The sequence below is a fragment of the Caenorhabditis remanei genome, chromosome IV (assembly GCF_010183535.1).
Source record: "Caenorhabditis remanei strain PX506 chromosome IV, whole genome shotgun sequence".
Lineage (NCBI taxonomy): Eukaryota > Metazoa > Nematoda > Chromadorea > Rhabditida > Rhabditidae > Caenorhabditis > Caenorhabditis remanei.
The window spans coordinates 21193117-21208467 of NC_071331.1; the positions used below are offsets into that span (position 1 = coordinate 21193117).

The 15351-nt window shown below is 39.4% G+C and overlaps 3 protein-coding genes across 3 annotated transcripts; 1 reads left to right on the plus strand and 2 right to left on the minus strand.

Moving 5' to 3' along the window:
* Positions 1–371: 371 nt before the first annotated feature.
* On the minus strand, positions 372–7138 carry GCK72_015533 (uncharacterized protein; the record flags this gene model as incomplete). Its single annotated transcript, XM_053730943.1, has 6 exons — positions 372–836; positions 2016–2267; positions 3547–3814; positions 4954–5341; positions 5531–5562; positions 6957–7138. 6 exons carry the CDS (start codon positions 7136–7138, stop codon positions 372–374), a joined length of 1587 nt encoding a protein of 528 aa, XP_053585715.1.
* Positions 7139–7496: 358 nt separating this feature from the next.
* On the plus strand, positions 7497–8988 carry GCK72_015534 (uncharacterized protein; the record flags this gene model as incomplete). The annotated part of the gene is made up of 2 exons (XM_003088106.2): positions 7497–7552; positions 7728–8988. The coding sequence occupies 2 exons, from the start codon at positions 7497–7499 to the stop codon at positions 8986–8988; spliced, it is 1317 nt and encodes a 438-aa protein (XP_003088154.2).
* Positions 8663–13884, minus strand: GCK72_015535 (uncharacterized protein; the record flags this gene model as incomplete). Its single annotated transcript, XM_053730944.1, has 5 exons — positions 8663–8850; positions 9925–10371; positions 11667–11930; positions 13235–13447; positions 13824–13884. The coding sequence occupies 5 exons, from the start codon at positions 13882–13884 to the stop codon at positions 8663–8665; spliced, it is 1173 nt and encodes a 390-aa protein (XP_053585716.1).
* Positions 13885–15351: the final 1467 nt, after the last annotated feature.

Genomic DNA, 15351 nt, shown 5'->3' on the forward strand with positions numbered 1-15351 from the left:
AAATTAACGGTAATTAGCTCAGGAATTCAATTTTTGAGGTTGAAACTCATAATTTTGACTCACTTTGACTGAAAATCGGCAAAAAATTTGATTTTTTAAAAACTTTTTTGAAATTTCCTAAAAATAAACTTCATTTTTCGGTTCTTTATTCTTAAATTCATAGCTTTTATTGATTTCCCATAGTTTTGAGCTCCATATCGGCCTATTTTGAACCATTTTGGACGATTTTGGTTTGGTGGCCTAGAAAACGCATTTTCTAGGCCACCGATCCAAAATTTTCAAATTGCTCCAAAAATAGTCAATATGGGGCTCAAATTAACGGAAATTAGCTCAGGAATCCAATTTTTTGGTTCAAAACTCATAATTTCCACTCACTTCGTCTGAAACTCTGCATTCGAGAAGACTCTCAACAAGAACGACGCATCATCGTAGGCGTCAAAAGTGCACGGAACGATGACGTACTGTCCGGGCGGTACGCGGAATCTTACAGTAACCTCTCGCATATTGATAAACACTTTCGTGCGGGCGATTGGTTTGTGTCCGCTGACGGTCTGAAGCGGCGAACCGCCCGTCGCCTCATAAACCGAAAATCCGATGGCCAAATTATCCAAATTTTTGGATCTCATTTCACGTCGATACTTCTGAAGGACCGCCGCGATTACTGTACACTTTCCGTCGTTTTCCACTGAATCGTGAGGTACTTGGAAGTAGGTACCGTACTGCGGATTGTTACAGTACGTATCGTTATTTTGGCATCCACCGGCAGTGCCTTGACGGGAATTCCATTCACCGTCCTCTTGTTTTTCAACCCATTGATGCTTTTGTTTGTCGTGAACCTGGAGAATCGAGGATTACTGTTGGGTTACGGTAGAATTCGTCAAAAATTCGTATGAAAATCGAGAAAATTCACACTAAGAGCTCGTAAGTCCACATATAGAGCTCGTAAATCGACACAAAGCTCTCGTGAATTTACATGTGTAGATTTACGAGCGATTTGTGTCGATTTACAGACCCCCACTGTGAGAAGATTATCGATGTAGGTTTACGAAATCTTTGTGTCGATTTACGAAATCTTTGTGTCGATTTACGAAATCTTTGTGTCCATTTACAAAGTCTTTGTGTTGGTTTACGGAGCCTGACACCTCGTAAATCGACTCCAGAAAATCCGTAAATCGACACGAAAAGTCCGTAAATCGATTCTAGAAAACTCGTAAACAGACCAGAAAACTCCCGTAAATCGACTCATTAAAATCCGTAAATCGACTGGAAAACCCCGTAAATCGACATGAAGAGCTCGTAAATCGACATGAAACCCCCCGTAAATCGAGAAGAGAAGCTCGTAAATCTAAACATGGAGATTTACGGGAGCTTTGTCGATTTACGAGTTCTATATGTGGATTTACAATCTCGTGCCGATATACGGGTTTCTTATGTCGATTTACGGGCTTCTCGTGTCGATTTACGGGGTTTTCCGGAGTCGATTTACGAGCTATCGATGCCAGGCTCCGTAAATCGACACGAGAAGCTCGTAAATCGACTTCAGAAAATCCGTAAATCGACACGAAGAGCCCCTAAATCCACACGTGGTCTAATGTATATTTACGGGAGCTTTGTCGTCTATTTACCAGTTCTATATGTGGATTTACAATCTCGTGTCTATTTACGGGTTTCTTATGTTGATTTACGGGCTTCTCGTGTCGATTTACGGGGTTTTCCGGAGTCGATTTATGAGCTATCGATGCCAGGCTCCGTAAATCGACACAAGGAAGCCCGTAAATCGATTCGAGAAGCCCGTATATCGACACAAGGAAGCCCGTAAATCGACACGTGTTCTAATGTAGATTTACGGGAGCTTTGCGTTAATTTACAAGCTCTAAATGTGGATTTACGAGCGTTCAGTTTTTTTGTAAATCTACATTGAAAGTGTGGATTTTTCTCGATTTTTCACGATTTTCAGGCAAATTTTGGGTCATTTTCAGCCAATTTCAGTCATTTTCAGTCATTTTCAGCCGTACCTCGACACCAGTCATTTCTGAAATCTCATCCATAACATCAGCCGATAGATTACAACACTCCATTTGTGTGAAATTATGCATAAAATCGTCAAAAGACATCCAAAATTCGCCGTCTTTCGCGAAATTCACACCCATTTGTTCCCTCTGGTGAGGATCGACTTGATTCCATTCGGCGGATCCGTCACTCCATGCTCCATTCCATTCTTTCGAGTTTCCCCACGGATTACGGATACGTAGCATTGGAATTTGACCCTGAAAAACGTCAATTTTTTATGGAAAAACTGGAAAAAATGAAGATTTTTAACAGAAATCGGTCGAAAATCGTGTGGCTGGTGTTCCTTTGACGCGTTGAGACCTCAAAAGCAAGAAAATAGCCGATTTTTGAGTCTGGAAACTCGTGACTGGGGTTCCGTTGGCGCATTTTCTGGATAAATTGATCAGAAACTGAGTTTTCAGCACTGAATTCACTTACTTTAAAAATTAATTTTAGCCCTTTTCTAGACCTTTTTAAAGCTAAAAAATCCCGATTTTAGGCTAAAAATTGGAGATTTTCAGTGGAAAATTGTGGTTTTTTGAGGAAAAATCGGTCTGCCTGTGCGTCTGTTCATCCGGATGTCAATTTCAAGTCAAAAAATCGATTTTCAGCAGATTTGTACACGAAAATTCGAGCTTTTCGATTAAAAATCTGAAATTTTCGTGTACAAATCTGCTGAAAATCGATTTTTTGACTTGAAATTGACATCCGGATGAACAGACGCACAGGCAGACCGATTTTTCCTCAAAAAACCACAATTTTCCACTGAAAATCTCCAATTTTTTACCTAAAATCGGGATTTTTTAGCTTTAAAAAGGTCTAGATGGCTAAAATAATTTTTGGTAAAATTTTAAGATTTCAAGCTAATTTTCGTCTGAAAATTATAGAAATTGACATAAGATTGTAAAATGCGAAAATGCGCCAAAGGAGCACCAGCGTTGATTCGCAAAATAATTGATTGCAGAGCTGAAAACTCAGTTTCTGATGAATTCATCGAGAAAACGCGTCAAAGCTGCGCCAGCCACACGATATTGAGTTTTCAGACTCAAAAATCGGTCAATTTCTTGCTTTTGAAGACATTTTTTGACTTGAACGCGTCACGGGTGCGCCAGTCATTCGATTTTGAGTTTTTAGACTGAAAAATCGGACATCTGGACATCTGGACACACCGATAGACGGTTTTCGACCGATTTTTGGTCAAAAACCGCCATTTTTCTTCTTTCTTTCCGATTTCTGGACCGATTTCAGCTAATTTTTAGCTTTTTGAATCAAAATCATCATTTTAAGCTTTAAAATGACGAATTTTGACCGATTTTTGATCAAAAACAACAATTTTCCACTGAATCTCTCAATTTTTGGACTAAAATCTGCATTTTTAGCTTCAAAATGACGGTTTTGGGCCGATTTTTGGTCAAAAAACTCCGTTTTTCTTCATATTTAGTCCGATTTTCAGCCAATTTTCAGCTTTTTTCAGCAAAAAACCGTCTCATTACCCACCGAATAAGTGTTAACAGTCTGTATAGCAGTAATACTGTATGCGTGTCCCCTAACCAATCCATTCGTCAACTGAGCCTCTTTCACATTTTCATCCGCATCAATTGAGCATCCGAATAGTGATCCCATTTGCATTCCCCGCACTAACATCGCCAGAATCGTCGATTTATCCCCTTTTTCCAAATCGAAGAATTCCGTCAGACCGCCCGTAAAGTCTTCGAGCGCTTCGGCGGTCGTGCCACCGTCAAGGTGCTCGTAGCCACCGTATAGTCTGGAAATTTTATTGATTTTTATGAAAAAACTGAATATTGATTTTCAGCAAAACTTTCAGATTTTTAGGTCAAAAATAAGTCATTTTGAGCTGAAAATGGTCAAAACTAGCGGCAAATGAACCATTTTGAGCTGAAAACCATCAAAATTGGCTGAAAATGAGAATTTTTGAGCTTAAATTGACTTTTGTTAAAACCGCAAATGCTTGAATTGAACAGTTTCCAGCTGAGCTGAAAATTGTAGAAACAGAGCAATTTCTAGTCAAAAAACTGTCCAATTTGGCTGAAAATGATCTCAAAATGTAGAAATTACTCAATTTTCAGGTCAAAATGATTCATTTTCAGCCAATTTTGACAGTTTTTCGACTAGAAAATCGCTCTATTTCTACAATTTTCAGTTCAGCTTGAAATTGTTCAATTAAATCACTTTCAGTCTTTAAAAAGTTGATTTAAGTCCAAAATTGCTCATTTTCAGCCGGATTTTGCCACTTTTCATCTCAAAATGGTGCATTTTCAGACAATTTCGACCGTTTTTCGACTAGAAATCGTTCTGTTTCTATAATTTTGAGCTCAGCTCAAAATTGTTCAATTGAAGCATTTCCGGTCCGAAAAAGTTGATTAAAGCTCAAAATGGTTCATTTTCAGCCAATATTTGTTGGTTTTCCGGACAAAAATGCTCATTTTCAGCTGAATTTTGGTGGTTTTCATCTTAAAATGATTCATTTTCAGCCTATTTTGCACTATTTTGGCTCAAAATGGTTCATTTTCAGCCAATTTTGACAGTTTTCAGCTCAAAATGGCTCATTTTCATCCAAATTAGACCGTTTTTCGACTAGAAGTTGCTCTATTTCAACAATTTTCAGCTCAGCTCGAAATTGTTCAATTCAAGCAGTTCCAGTCTAAAATAAAGCCGATTTCAGCTCAAAAACGCTCGTTTTCAGCCAATTTTGGCAGTTTGCAGCTGAAAAAAGGCTCATTTTCAGCCAATTTTGACAATTTTCAGCTCAAAAAAGGCTAATTTTCAGCCAATTTTCCACTATTTTGGGTCAAAATGGTTAATTTTCAGCCAATTTTGACGGTTTTGGCTCAAGATGGTTCATTTTCAGCCGATTTTCCTCAGATTTTCATATTTCCCCCATACTTCGCATAAGCCTTCTCCAGAAGTGCACTCCAAAACTCATTATTCTCCTGTGATCGCATATAACAAAGCCGTCCATCCACAGTCGGCAACCTATCATCAATCACAACATCTACCCATTGTCCGTATCTCCAAAACTGAAAATGGAAGATTCCAGCGTAATTCTCAGTGAACGACTGGTCGGGCGGAACGACTCGATAGAATAATTCATCACGCAACGTGAGATTCGCAACGGCCGCCAGAAGCCAACAGTCTCCGAGTGCTCCTTGTTTCACGTCGAAACGAGATTTCTCGCCGACTATCAGTTGGGGATTCTCGTAGATCTCTCCTGGACGCTTCCAGACTATTGGCTCGTCGGGACGCGTTTTATAGTAGAGACTCGAGTCGTTTGCTGCAAAATTTTATCGTTCTTGAGAGCAAAAATTGGTCAAAAAGAGGTAAAAACACGCTGAAAGCGCGCCAGAGTAAAATTTAGCAAAAACGCGGCCAAGGCGCCCCAGAAGAGTCAAAAACGGCCTCAAAAGCATGAAAATAGCCGATGTTTGGGTCTGAAAACGCAGAAATCGAGTGGCTGGCGCACCTTTGACGCGTCGTCGTTTCTTGAGTCGTTTGCTGCAAATTTTAATGAAAATTCGATGAAAAATTGGTCAAAAAAGGTTAAAACACGCTGAAAGCACGCCAGTTCACTTTTCACGGAGACCTGAATGCGCCAAAGGCGCGCCAGAAAGTCCAAAAGTATGATTGAAACGCGCGAGAGGTGCGCCAGACTGATAATCGTGCTGTTTTTTGGTTAAAAATCAATCACAATAACGCCGAAGGCGCACCAGGATTCTCAAATTTCTGAAAATAAGTGTTTCAGAGCTGACAACTCAGTTTCTGATCAATTCATTGAGAAAACGCGCTAAACGTGCGCCAGACACTTGTTTTTGAGTGCTCCGACTCAAAAAATGGACAATTTTTCACGCAAAAAATAACATTAACGCGCCAAAGTCACGCCAATCACTCGATTTTTGAGTTTTCAGATTCAAAAATCGGCTATTTTCTCGTTTTAAAGTCATTTCTTTACTTGAACACGTCAAATGTCGCCAGACAGTAATTTTTCGAATTTTTGAATTTTTAGCGATTCTCAACGATTATTAATTATCTTTTTCCAGAAAAGACTAGAAAATCGCTTGAATCTCGAAAAATTTCATGAAATTCTAATTTTCCTCTCAAAATATTACGGTAGCACTCGTTCTCAACTGTGTCGAATGATGTCATTATCATGGGGTCACGATGGCCGAGTTGTCGGATCCTAGGCCACGGCTGTATTCAAACTGCCATATTATCTCCTACACACCAGAGTTGCGCGGAAGTGATTTTTTCAAAAACGGAAGTCGGAAGTCGGAAGTAAAATTCAAAATCCGGAAGTCGGAAGTAAAATTCCAAATCCGGAAGTCGGAAGTCGGAAGTAAAATTCTAAATCCGGAAGTCGGAAGTCGGAAGTAAAATTCTAAATCCGGAAGTCGGAAGTCGGAAGTAAAATTCTAAATCCGGAAGTCGGAAGTCGGAATTCGGAAGTGAAAAAATGCCCGGAAGTCGGAAGTCGGAAGTAAAATTCCAAATCCGGAAGTCGGAAGTCGGAAGTAGATTTCTTCGCAAAGATTTAAAAACTCCAAAAGAAAATATCATGAAATTCACTAAAAACCAGTGAGAAACTAGTTTTTGGCTGAAGAAAAGCCTATTTTCTGTCCTTTTAGACCATTTTTCCTTGTATTTCTGAGAAATTTACTTTTCCTAATCTCCACTCTTATGAAATTACGGAAGTCGGAAATGAAACTCCAAATCCAGAAGTCGGAAGTCGGAAGTAAAATTTTCAAAACGGAAGTGGTTGGCACGGTGCCAAAACTTGACTTGGCTGAGTGCCAAGTTCAAGTTTAGCGTGTGTTTGCCGTTTCTTTCAATGAAAAACGCGACGCACACGCATCGCGACTGGCGCGGTAAATTCAAAACTTTTCGTTGCGGACCTTACGTCTCGCACCCCTGTGCCTAGTGATGAGATAGAAGAGACGGCAGAGTCAACAAGACGGTCTGGAGAGGTGTCCTCCTCTTCTACGGATAGAGCCAACGGGGTCTGCACACACTGTACGTCATTTTGTGGTCCTTTCGTACACAAAGTCGGCTCCGGTACAATCCGGCAACGAGGCATTTCGTTTCTCTATCCGTTCTACAGCCTCAATTTTCCGTTTTTTCTAGGGATAACTTGACGTTTTCAGTTAATTTATTGTTTGCAAAGTCAAAAAAAAAACTATTTTTTAAAGTTTTCACTAAGGGGACCGATCACAAGAAATTTTGCCCAACTTTTGACTTTCCAGACAATTAATTATCTGAAAAAGTCAAGATAAAACTAAAAAAGCGGGAAAATTGAGGAACGCTGCGAAATGTCGCTTACTCCCACGAAAACTTTAGTCACGAAAACTGGGCAGTCCAGTGGCACTTTTTCATCACTTCTTTGCTCTTCAAATCTGCTTTAAACTCTAATTTCAGATTCCACTTCTGTTTCAAAAATGTTTGTCCGTAACAGAAATAAGGGCCAAGACCCGACGGTCACGTATAATGCGACGTGAGTATTATTTTGAAGGGCTTCCACTCAAAACGACAGAAAATAGCAGTAAATTAGGCGAAGAAAATTTTCAATCTGATATCCTCTAGGCGGAAATAATCTTAAAATGGCGGAATGCAGTAGACGGAATTCCGCTCAACCCTGCTTCCGCTTCATTCTATTCCGATTTTTTCAGATGGAACCAACATGTCGCCTGCCTAAAGGAGAAGCAACAACTCCGAGCCAATCTCAATACGACGGCGGTGAACCTGAACGCAAATAACAAAGTTATTGAGAAATACGAGGAGAGAATTGTGCACGGTCAGGTGACGATACTGAATATTCTGAATGAGCAGAATGCGTTGACTGAGGAGAAGAAGGAATTGAAGGAGCACACGGAGCAACTAAGGATCAAGTTGACGGCTAGTGAGAAGGAGAGCTCCAGACTCAACAATCAGCTGGAAAACGAACGAAAGAGTTGGAGAGTGGAGAAAACGAATCTACTCAAACAAATTTTTCATCTGGAACGCGCTGTTGACAAAAAACGTTCTGAGAAGTTTCGGGAGCTCCAAGAGCAGCATGCTAAGGAGATGGAAAGCAAGAATGCGGAGATCTGGGAGCTAGAGAAGGAGCTCAATCTGAAGGCCGATCTAGCTGCTGCCAAGCAAGATAGGCTCACAGAGCTCCAGGAGCAGCAGATTAGAGTCAAGGATTCAGAGATCCAAGAGCTAGGGAACGAACTCTATATGAAAGATCAGAAAATCCAAGAGCTGAAGGCTGACCTAGCTGCTGTCAAGCAACAATTCGCCGATAGGCTCACAGAGCTTCAGGAGCAGCATGCTAAGGAGGTGGAAAGCAAGAATGCGGAGATCCAAAAGCTAAGGAAGGAGCTCACAGAGCAACATAGTAAAGAGCTCCAGGACCAGGAAACCCAAGGGCTGCAAGCCGATCTAGCTGCTGCCAAGCAAGATAGGCTCACAGAGCTCCAGGAGCAGCAGATTAGAGTCAAGGATTCAGAGATCCAAGAGCTAAGGAAGGACCTCACAGAGCAACATGCGACGGAACTCAATCTGAAGGATCGGAAAATCCAAGATCTGAAGACCGACCTATTTGCTGCTAGGCTCACAGAGCTCAAGGAGCATCAGGAGCTCTACTCAAAGTATCTGGAAATCCAAATATTGGAGCAAAGCGGAGACCGTCAAGCACCAGAAGACAGAATTCAAAAGCTCCAGGAGCCCGCCGATGAGCCAACTCAGCTCCATATCGAGCTCGGTAAGCTCTATGTGGAGTTACAGGAAGCAAAGAAGCCACAGGACGCACTGATGGCTCAGTTGACTCGAAAGGACAAGGAAATCGAGTATTTGACGAAGAAGCTAGCCGCTATGAATTCAGAAGTCCAAAGATCGACTGAGATGAATCAAGATGAGAAGAATCAGAATTCAGAAGATAAATTTTAAATTTCCATGATTTTTGAATTGTTAATTTCAATGAATGAATGAAAATTTTGAAAAAAAGTGATCGAAATTAGTGAAATACATTTCTGGAAAACGCGCCGAAGGCACGCCAGAGGTCTCGGGGCTAAAATTTTAAGATTCTAAGCAAATTTCAGTTTGAAAATGATTGAAACTGACTTAGAGTCTATTGAGTGACAGTTTTCGAAAAATGCGTCAAAGGTGTGCCAGTCTTTCAATTTTGGGTTTTCAGACTTCAAAATCGGCAATTTTCATGCAAAAATCGGTATTTCGAACAAAATAATATAAACGCGCCAACGGAACGCCAGTCACTCTATTTTTGAGTATTCAGACTAAAACATTGGCGTTTTTATTGCTTTTGAGGTCTAGAACGCGTTAAAGGTGTGCCAGCCACTCAATTTTCGAATTTTCTGACTCAAAAATCGGACACTGGACACAATGATAGACGGTTTTCGACCAATTTTTAGTCAAAAACCTTTATTTTTCTTCATTTTTCCGATTTTTTTCTTCTAAATTTAACTTTTCAATGCAAAAATAACGTAAACGCGTCAAAGGAACGCCAGACACTCGATTTTTTTTAATTTTCGAGGTCTTAAACGCGTCAAAGGTGCGCCAGACGGTACAAAGTCCGGATTTTCAGGAAAAAAAGCAAACATTAACATAAACGCGCCAACGGAACGCCAGACACTCGATTTTCAAGTTTTCAGACCCCAAAAAATGGCGTTTTTCTCGCTTAAACGCGTCAAAGCCGCGCCAGACAGCATATATTTCGGATTTTCAAGGAAATCCGCGCCAAAGGAACGCCAGACGCTCGATTTTTGAGTTTTCACACTCAAAAATCGGCTATTTTTTTGTTTTTGAGGTCTAGAACGCGGAAAAGGCGCGCCAGACAGTAAAAATTCCAGATTTTCAGGTACATACCCGGAAATTGTGGATCCTCAAACAAGATGCGTTGTTCGAGACATCTATGCCTCTCTTGTTGGAAATTAATCGTCTGAAATTGTTGCTGAAATCCTAATCCAGGTACCGTACCCCCAGGAGTGAACGGTTGAATGTCTCGTTTGAATTTTCCAGAAATAATATTATCGAGTACAACTTTTCCGATGGAACTCAACGAATTATTCTGACCGCCCATTTGGAATATTATATTTCCGGCGATTGCTCCGATAATTGCTCCAGTCGATGGATTGATTCCAAAGAATTGATGAGTGGCTGACGAGATCAAATTTCCGACGATTGATTCCATTCCTCCTGATGAGAAGACGTTCGTCAGACCTCCTGTCGAGTCTCCGCCCCCTTGAGAGATCAAAGATCCGATCGATCCGACGACACCGTCGAAACCGCCACCGCCGAATCCGTCCATTGCTCCTGGAATTAGAATGCGTCTGAGGTGCGCCAGATGGATAAAATTTCAAAAATTTGAGTGAAAATTCGAAACCAAACCCGTCAAAGGCGCCCCAGATGCCAAAAATCCAAATTTCCATGTCAAAAACGCGTCAAATGTGCGCCAGATGGCTAAAAATTGAGATTTTGAGCTAGAAACGCGTCTAAAGTGCGCCAGATACTGCTCCTGGAATCAGAGAAAATTACTGAAAATTAGATGAAAAATTGAGTTTTTTGGGTGAAAACTGACTGAAAATGGAACGTTTTCAGGTGAAAATCACAGAACGCGTCAAAGGCACGCCAGATGGATAAAATTTTAACATTTTCAGTCAAAAATGCTGAAATGTTAAGATTTTCGAGTCAAAAATGCTGAAAATTCCGGTTTTTAGTCGAAAAATGACTGAAAATAGCTGAAAATTGAGATTTTCGAAATGCGTCAGAAGTACGCCAGATGGATAAAATTTCAAAATTTTGAGAAAAATCGAAGCAAACGCGCCATAGGTGCGCCAGATACCCAACAATTGAGATTTTGATCTAAAAATGCGTCAGAGGTGCGCCAGATATGACTGAAAATTGTTGAAAAATTGAATTTTTGGATCAAACATGACTGAAAATTTGGGATTTTTCTGGGAAAAAAGAGAAAACGCGTCTAAGGTGCGCCTGGCGAGTTTTAACAAATTTTAGAAGGAAAATTCGCCTGAGGCGCGCCAGACAGTAAAATTCCAACATTTTGAGTGAAAAATTGCAAAAAACGCGCCATAGGAGCGTCAGATGGCCAAAAATTTGAGATTTTGAGCTGAAAATGCGTCAGAGACGCGCCAGAAATCGTGTGTTTTGTTAACTTCAATACAAAACGCGTCCAAGGCGCGCCAGACTCAAAATTTCGCCCGACTCAAAACGCGTCAAAGGTACGCCAGACGGCCAAAAAGTGTCATTTTTCAACAATTTCGATTTCCGTCAACGGGCTGAAAGGCGTCAACGGAACGCCAGACAGTTAAAAAGTGCCTTTTTATCGATTTCTGAGCAGAAAAAATCCCATTTTTAAGCTCAAAATCTCTCTTTTCACTGAAAAATGTGATTTTTGAGTCAAAAACGTTCAGAAAAACTCTCTGTTTTGGTCAACAGGCTGAAACGCGTTATAGTCACGCCAGACAGTTAGAAAGCGTCAATTTTTAGCGATTTCGAGCCAAAAAAACGTGATTTTTGAGTCAAAAAACCCACTTTTTCGCTCAAAATCCCTATTTTTGATCAAAAAATCAATTTTTTACTCCTATTTTTACCCTTAAAAAGCGATCCGAGTCCATGATCGGCATTATTTCCATCATTTCCATCGGAAGCTTGATTTGTGTGAGCAGCGACTTGAGTGTATCCATCATCCTCCTCTTTTTCTTCTTCTTCTTGTTGAGTGTCTTCTGAATTCTCGACGTCTTCTTCTTCTTCGGATTCATCGACTTCTTGATCTTCTGGTTCTGGATCCTCTTCCGCTTCTTCTTCTGGTTCTTCAGGCTCCTCTTCATATTGCTCCTGATCGTCGTAGCCACCGCCTGAAAAATGAGAGAAAATGATAAAAAATCTGAGTTTTCGGTGAAAAATGACTGAAAATAGCTGAAATTTCAAGATTTTTGAGTAAAAATTGCTGAAAATTGGGCTTTTTTGGGTCAAAGTTGGTTAAAACCAACTATTTTAATCATTTTTCGCCCAGCTTTGGTTCAGAAAGTTCAGAGATTAGAACGCGTCGAAGGCACGCCAGATACATTTTTTCGGTGAAAAATGACTGAAAATTGCCGAAAAATTGAACTTTTTTGAGTCAAAACTGATGAACAATCTGGTTTTTTCGGTGGAAATTGAGATTTTTGAATAAAACATGCTGGATTCTACCGTTTTATCAGGATTTTCAGGTGAAAACGCACGATTTCTAGTAATTATGACTCAAAAAACTCAACTTTTCTGGTATTTTCAGTCAATGTTTGCAGAAAATCTTAATTTTAACCGAGTTTCCAGCAAATTTCAGTCATTTTTTGATTGAAATTAGCAAAAAGCTTGAATTTCTGGTGTCTAAAAGGAAAATTTGGGATTTTTGAGTGAAAATTACTGGAAAATGACCGTTTTCAGGTGAAAATGACTGAAAATTGGTGAAAAATAGAGTGTTTCGAGTCAAAAAGTATGAAAAACCTCTTTTTTTGGCACAAAATGACTGCAAACAGCGAAAATTTTGATTTTTTTTTGTCATTTTTGCTACAGCTTAGGCCCTCAGACGGCTCAGAATTTAAAACGCGTCAAAGGTGCGCCAAACAGTCTAATTCTGCCAATTTCGAGTTAGAACAAAAGCGTCAACGGCGCGCCAGATATGTTTTTTTTAATCATTTTCAGACCTAAAATTGTTCAAACTTCAGGACTTTTCCACGAAAAATATGAATTTTCTTTCTGAAAACGCGCCAAAGGCGGCATGCCAGTCATAAATCTGAATTTCAGCTTTATAATAGTGAAAATCCGTCAACAATCGTCAGAATCAGTCAAAAACAACTTAAAATTACTGTGAAACTCTCAAATTTTGACTTAAAATCATTTTTCGGGCTGAAAATTTAGTTTTCGATGAAAAATGGCTCAAAATTGCAATTTTCACTTTGAAAACTCAATTTTGCTAAAAACGTGATTTTTATATGAAAAACGGCTCAAAAAACTGTATTTTCATCGGAAAAAGGTCCGAAACCTCAATTTTCCAGGTTAAAAACTCATTTTCAGGTTGAAAATGTGATTAGTAGCAGTAAAACTATCCAAAAAATCAATTTTCCATTGGAAAAATTCCCAAAAACCCTATTTTTCGGTCGAAAACCATCATTTCCCATACCCTGATAATCATTCTGTTGATACTCTTGACCGTATCCTCCGCCTTCTTGTCCATATTGTTGATTACCGTAATCCTGTTGATTACCGTAACCTTGGTTACCGTAATCCTGTCCATATCCTTGATTATTCTGATCATATCCTTGATTTTGATCATATTGATTTCCATCGTCATATCCACCACCACCGAAATCGTCACCGCTGTATCCATAGTCATCTGAAATGGAAATTTTGCTGAAATTGGCTGAAAATCGGTCAAAAATGACTGAAAATGACTAAAAATGAGCTCAAAATCATATTTTTGGTTGAAAATAATTCAAAATTGATAAAAATCGGTCAGAAATGGCTGAAAATAAGCTCAAAATGATCCAAAAGTCATAATTTTTCATCAAAAATCACCAAAAAATGATCAAAATCAGTAAAAAGACTTAAAAAATCACTGAAAAAGTGATTTTCTGTCATGTTTACCCGATTTTCATCAATTTTGGGTAATTTTTAATCAAAAATTGTGATTTTTAGCTAATTTTTTGCAATTTTTGACCGATGTCAGCCGAAAATCCCCGATTTCCATCAATTTCCAGTCCCAAACCCACCTCCTCCTTGATCATCCTGACCACCACCATTCTCATCGTAGTATTCCTCTTCGTCCGACATTTTTCAGCACGTTTTTCACAAGTTTTTGACTGAAAAATAATGAAAATTGGTGAAAAAAAAACAGTTAAAAACGGGAGAAAACGAGATTTCGACAAAACGCGGCGAAGGCGCGCCAGTTGGGGCCGTTTTTGCGATTTTGATAGTTTTTGAGCGGAAAAAAGCGAAAATGAGGTTATCGGAGCTGAAAAACGTGATTTTTCCTCTGAAAATAGTTAAAAATCGGCTAAAAATGACTGGGAACGGTGGCAAGCGAGTAAAAAGGACAAACGCGCTAAAGGCGCGCCAGAAAATAGGATTTTCGAAATTCTGATGGTTTTTGGAGCGTAAAAAAAGAAAAAAATGTTTTTAAACGGTGGAAAACGTGATTTTAGATGTTAAAACAGTGAGAAACGAGCAAAATCCGACAAAACTGAGGTTCTTGGTGTAAAAATTGCTGAAAATCGCAGAAATTGAGGAATTCAACTGAAAAATTACGATATTTGTGGCAGAAACAGGTTCTCAGAGCAAAAATCTTGAATTTTGACGTTGAATTTGCTGAAAACGAGTAGAAAATCAAGAGAAATTTGCTAGAAATGAGTAAATATCAGTTTTCGAGAAAAAAACGGCGAAGGTGCGCCAGACGGAGCCGTTTTTTTGGCTTTTGGGCGGAAAATGTGGAAAATGGGGTAAAGATGGAATTAAAATGTGAATTTTTGTCTAAAAAAGGTTGAAAATCGGCTGAAAATGACTGAAAACGGTTGGGAACGGGTGAAAATAAGATTTCGAGGAAAAGCGGCGAAGGCGCGCCAGACAAGATGATTCTTTCAGATTTTGGTGGTTTTTGAGCGAAAAAAAAGCAAAAATGGGGTCATTGGAGCTGAAAAATTGAGTTTTCCATCTGAAAATAGTTAAAAATCAGCTTAAAATGACAGAAAACGGTTGGAAACGGGAAGAAATGAGATTTCGAGAAAAAACGGCGAAGGCGCGCCAGACAAGATGATTTTTTTCAGGTTTTGGTGGTTTTTGAGCGGAAAAAAGCAAACATGGGGTCATTGGAGCAGCAAAATGTAAATTTTTGTATGAAAATGGTAGAAAATCAACTGAAAAATCGTAAAAATTTAGCCGAAAAGCGAAGAAAACCAGATTTTTAAAAATTTTGAGATGAAAAATGACTAAAACTACATTTCGAGGCGAAAATCAACATTCTCCGACTGAAATTCTTGACTTTTCAACTCAAAAACCACACTTTCTCACTCCAAAACCATCGATTTCACAACAAAAATCTGTCGAAATCGCTGTGTTTTTCTTTTTTACACACCGAAAACGGGTCGAATTGCAATGAGGAATGGAAAAAGAGAGAGAAACGAGAGAGACTTATTTATTGTGGTGAGTTGTTTGTGTCTGTTTCTCTTTCAATTCCATCCACTTTTAGAACGGTCAGAATACAATGAAAACGGCGGCGGAAAAATAAAAATAGTGAAGAAATCG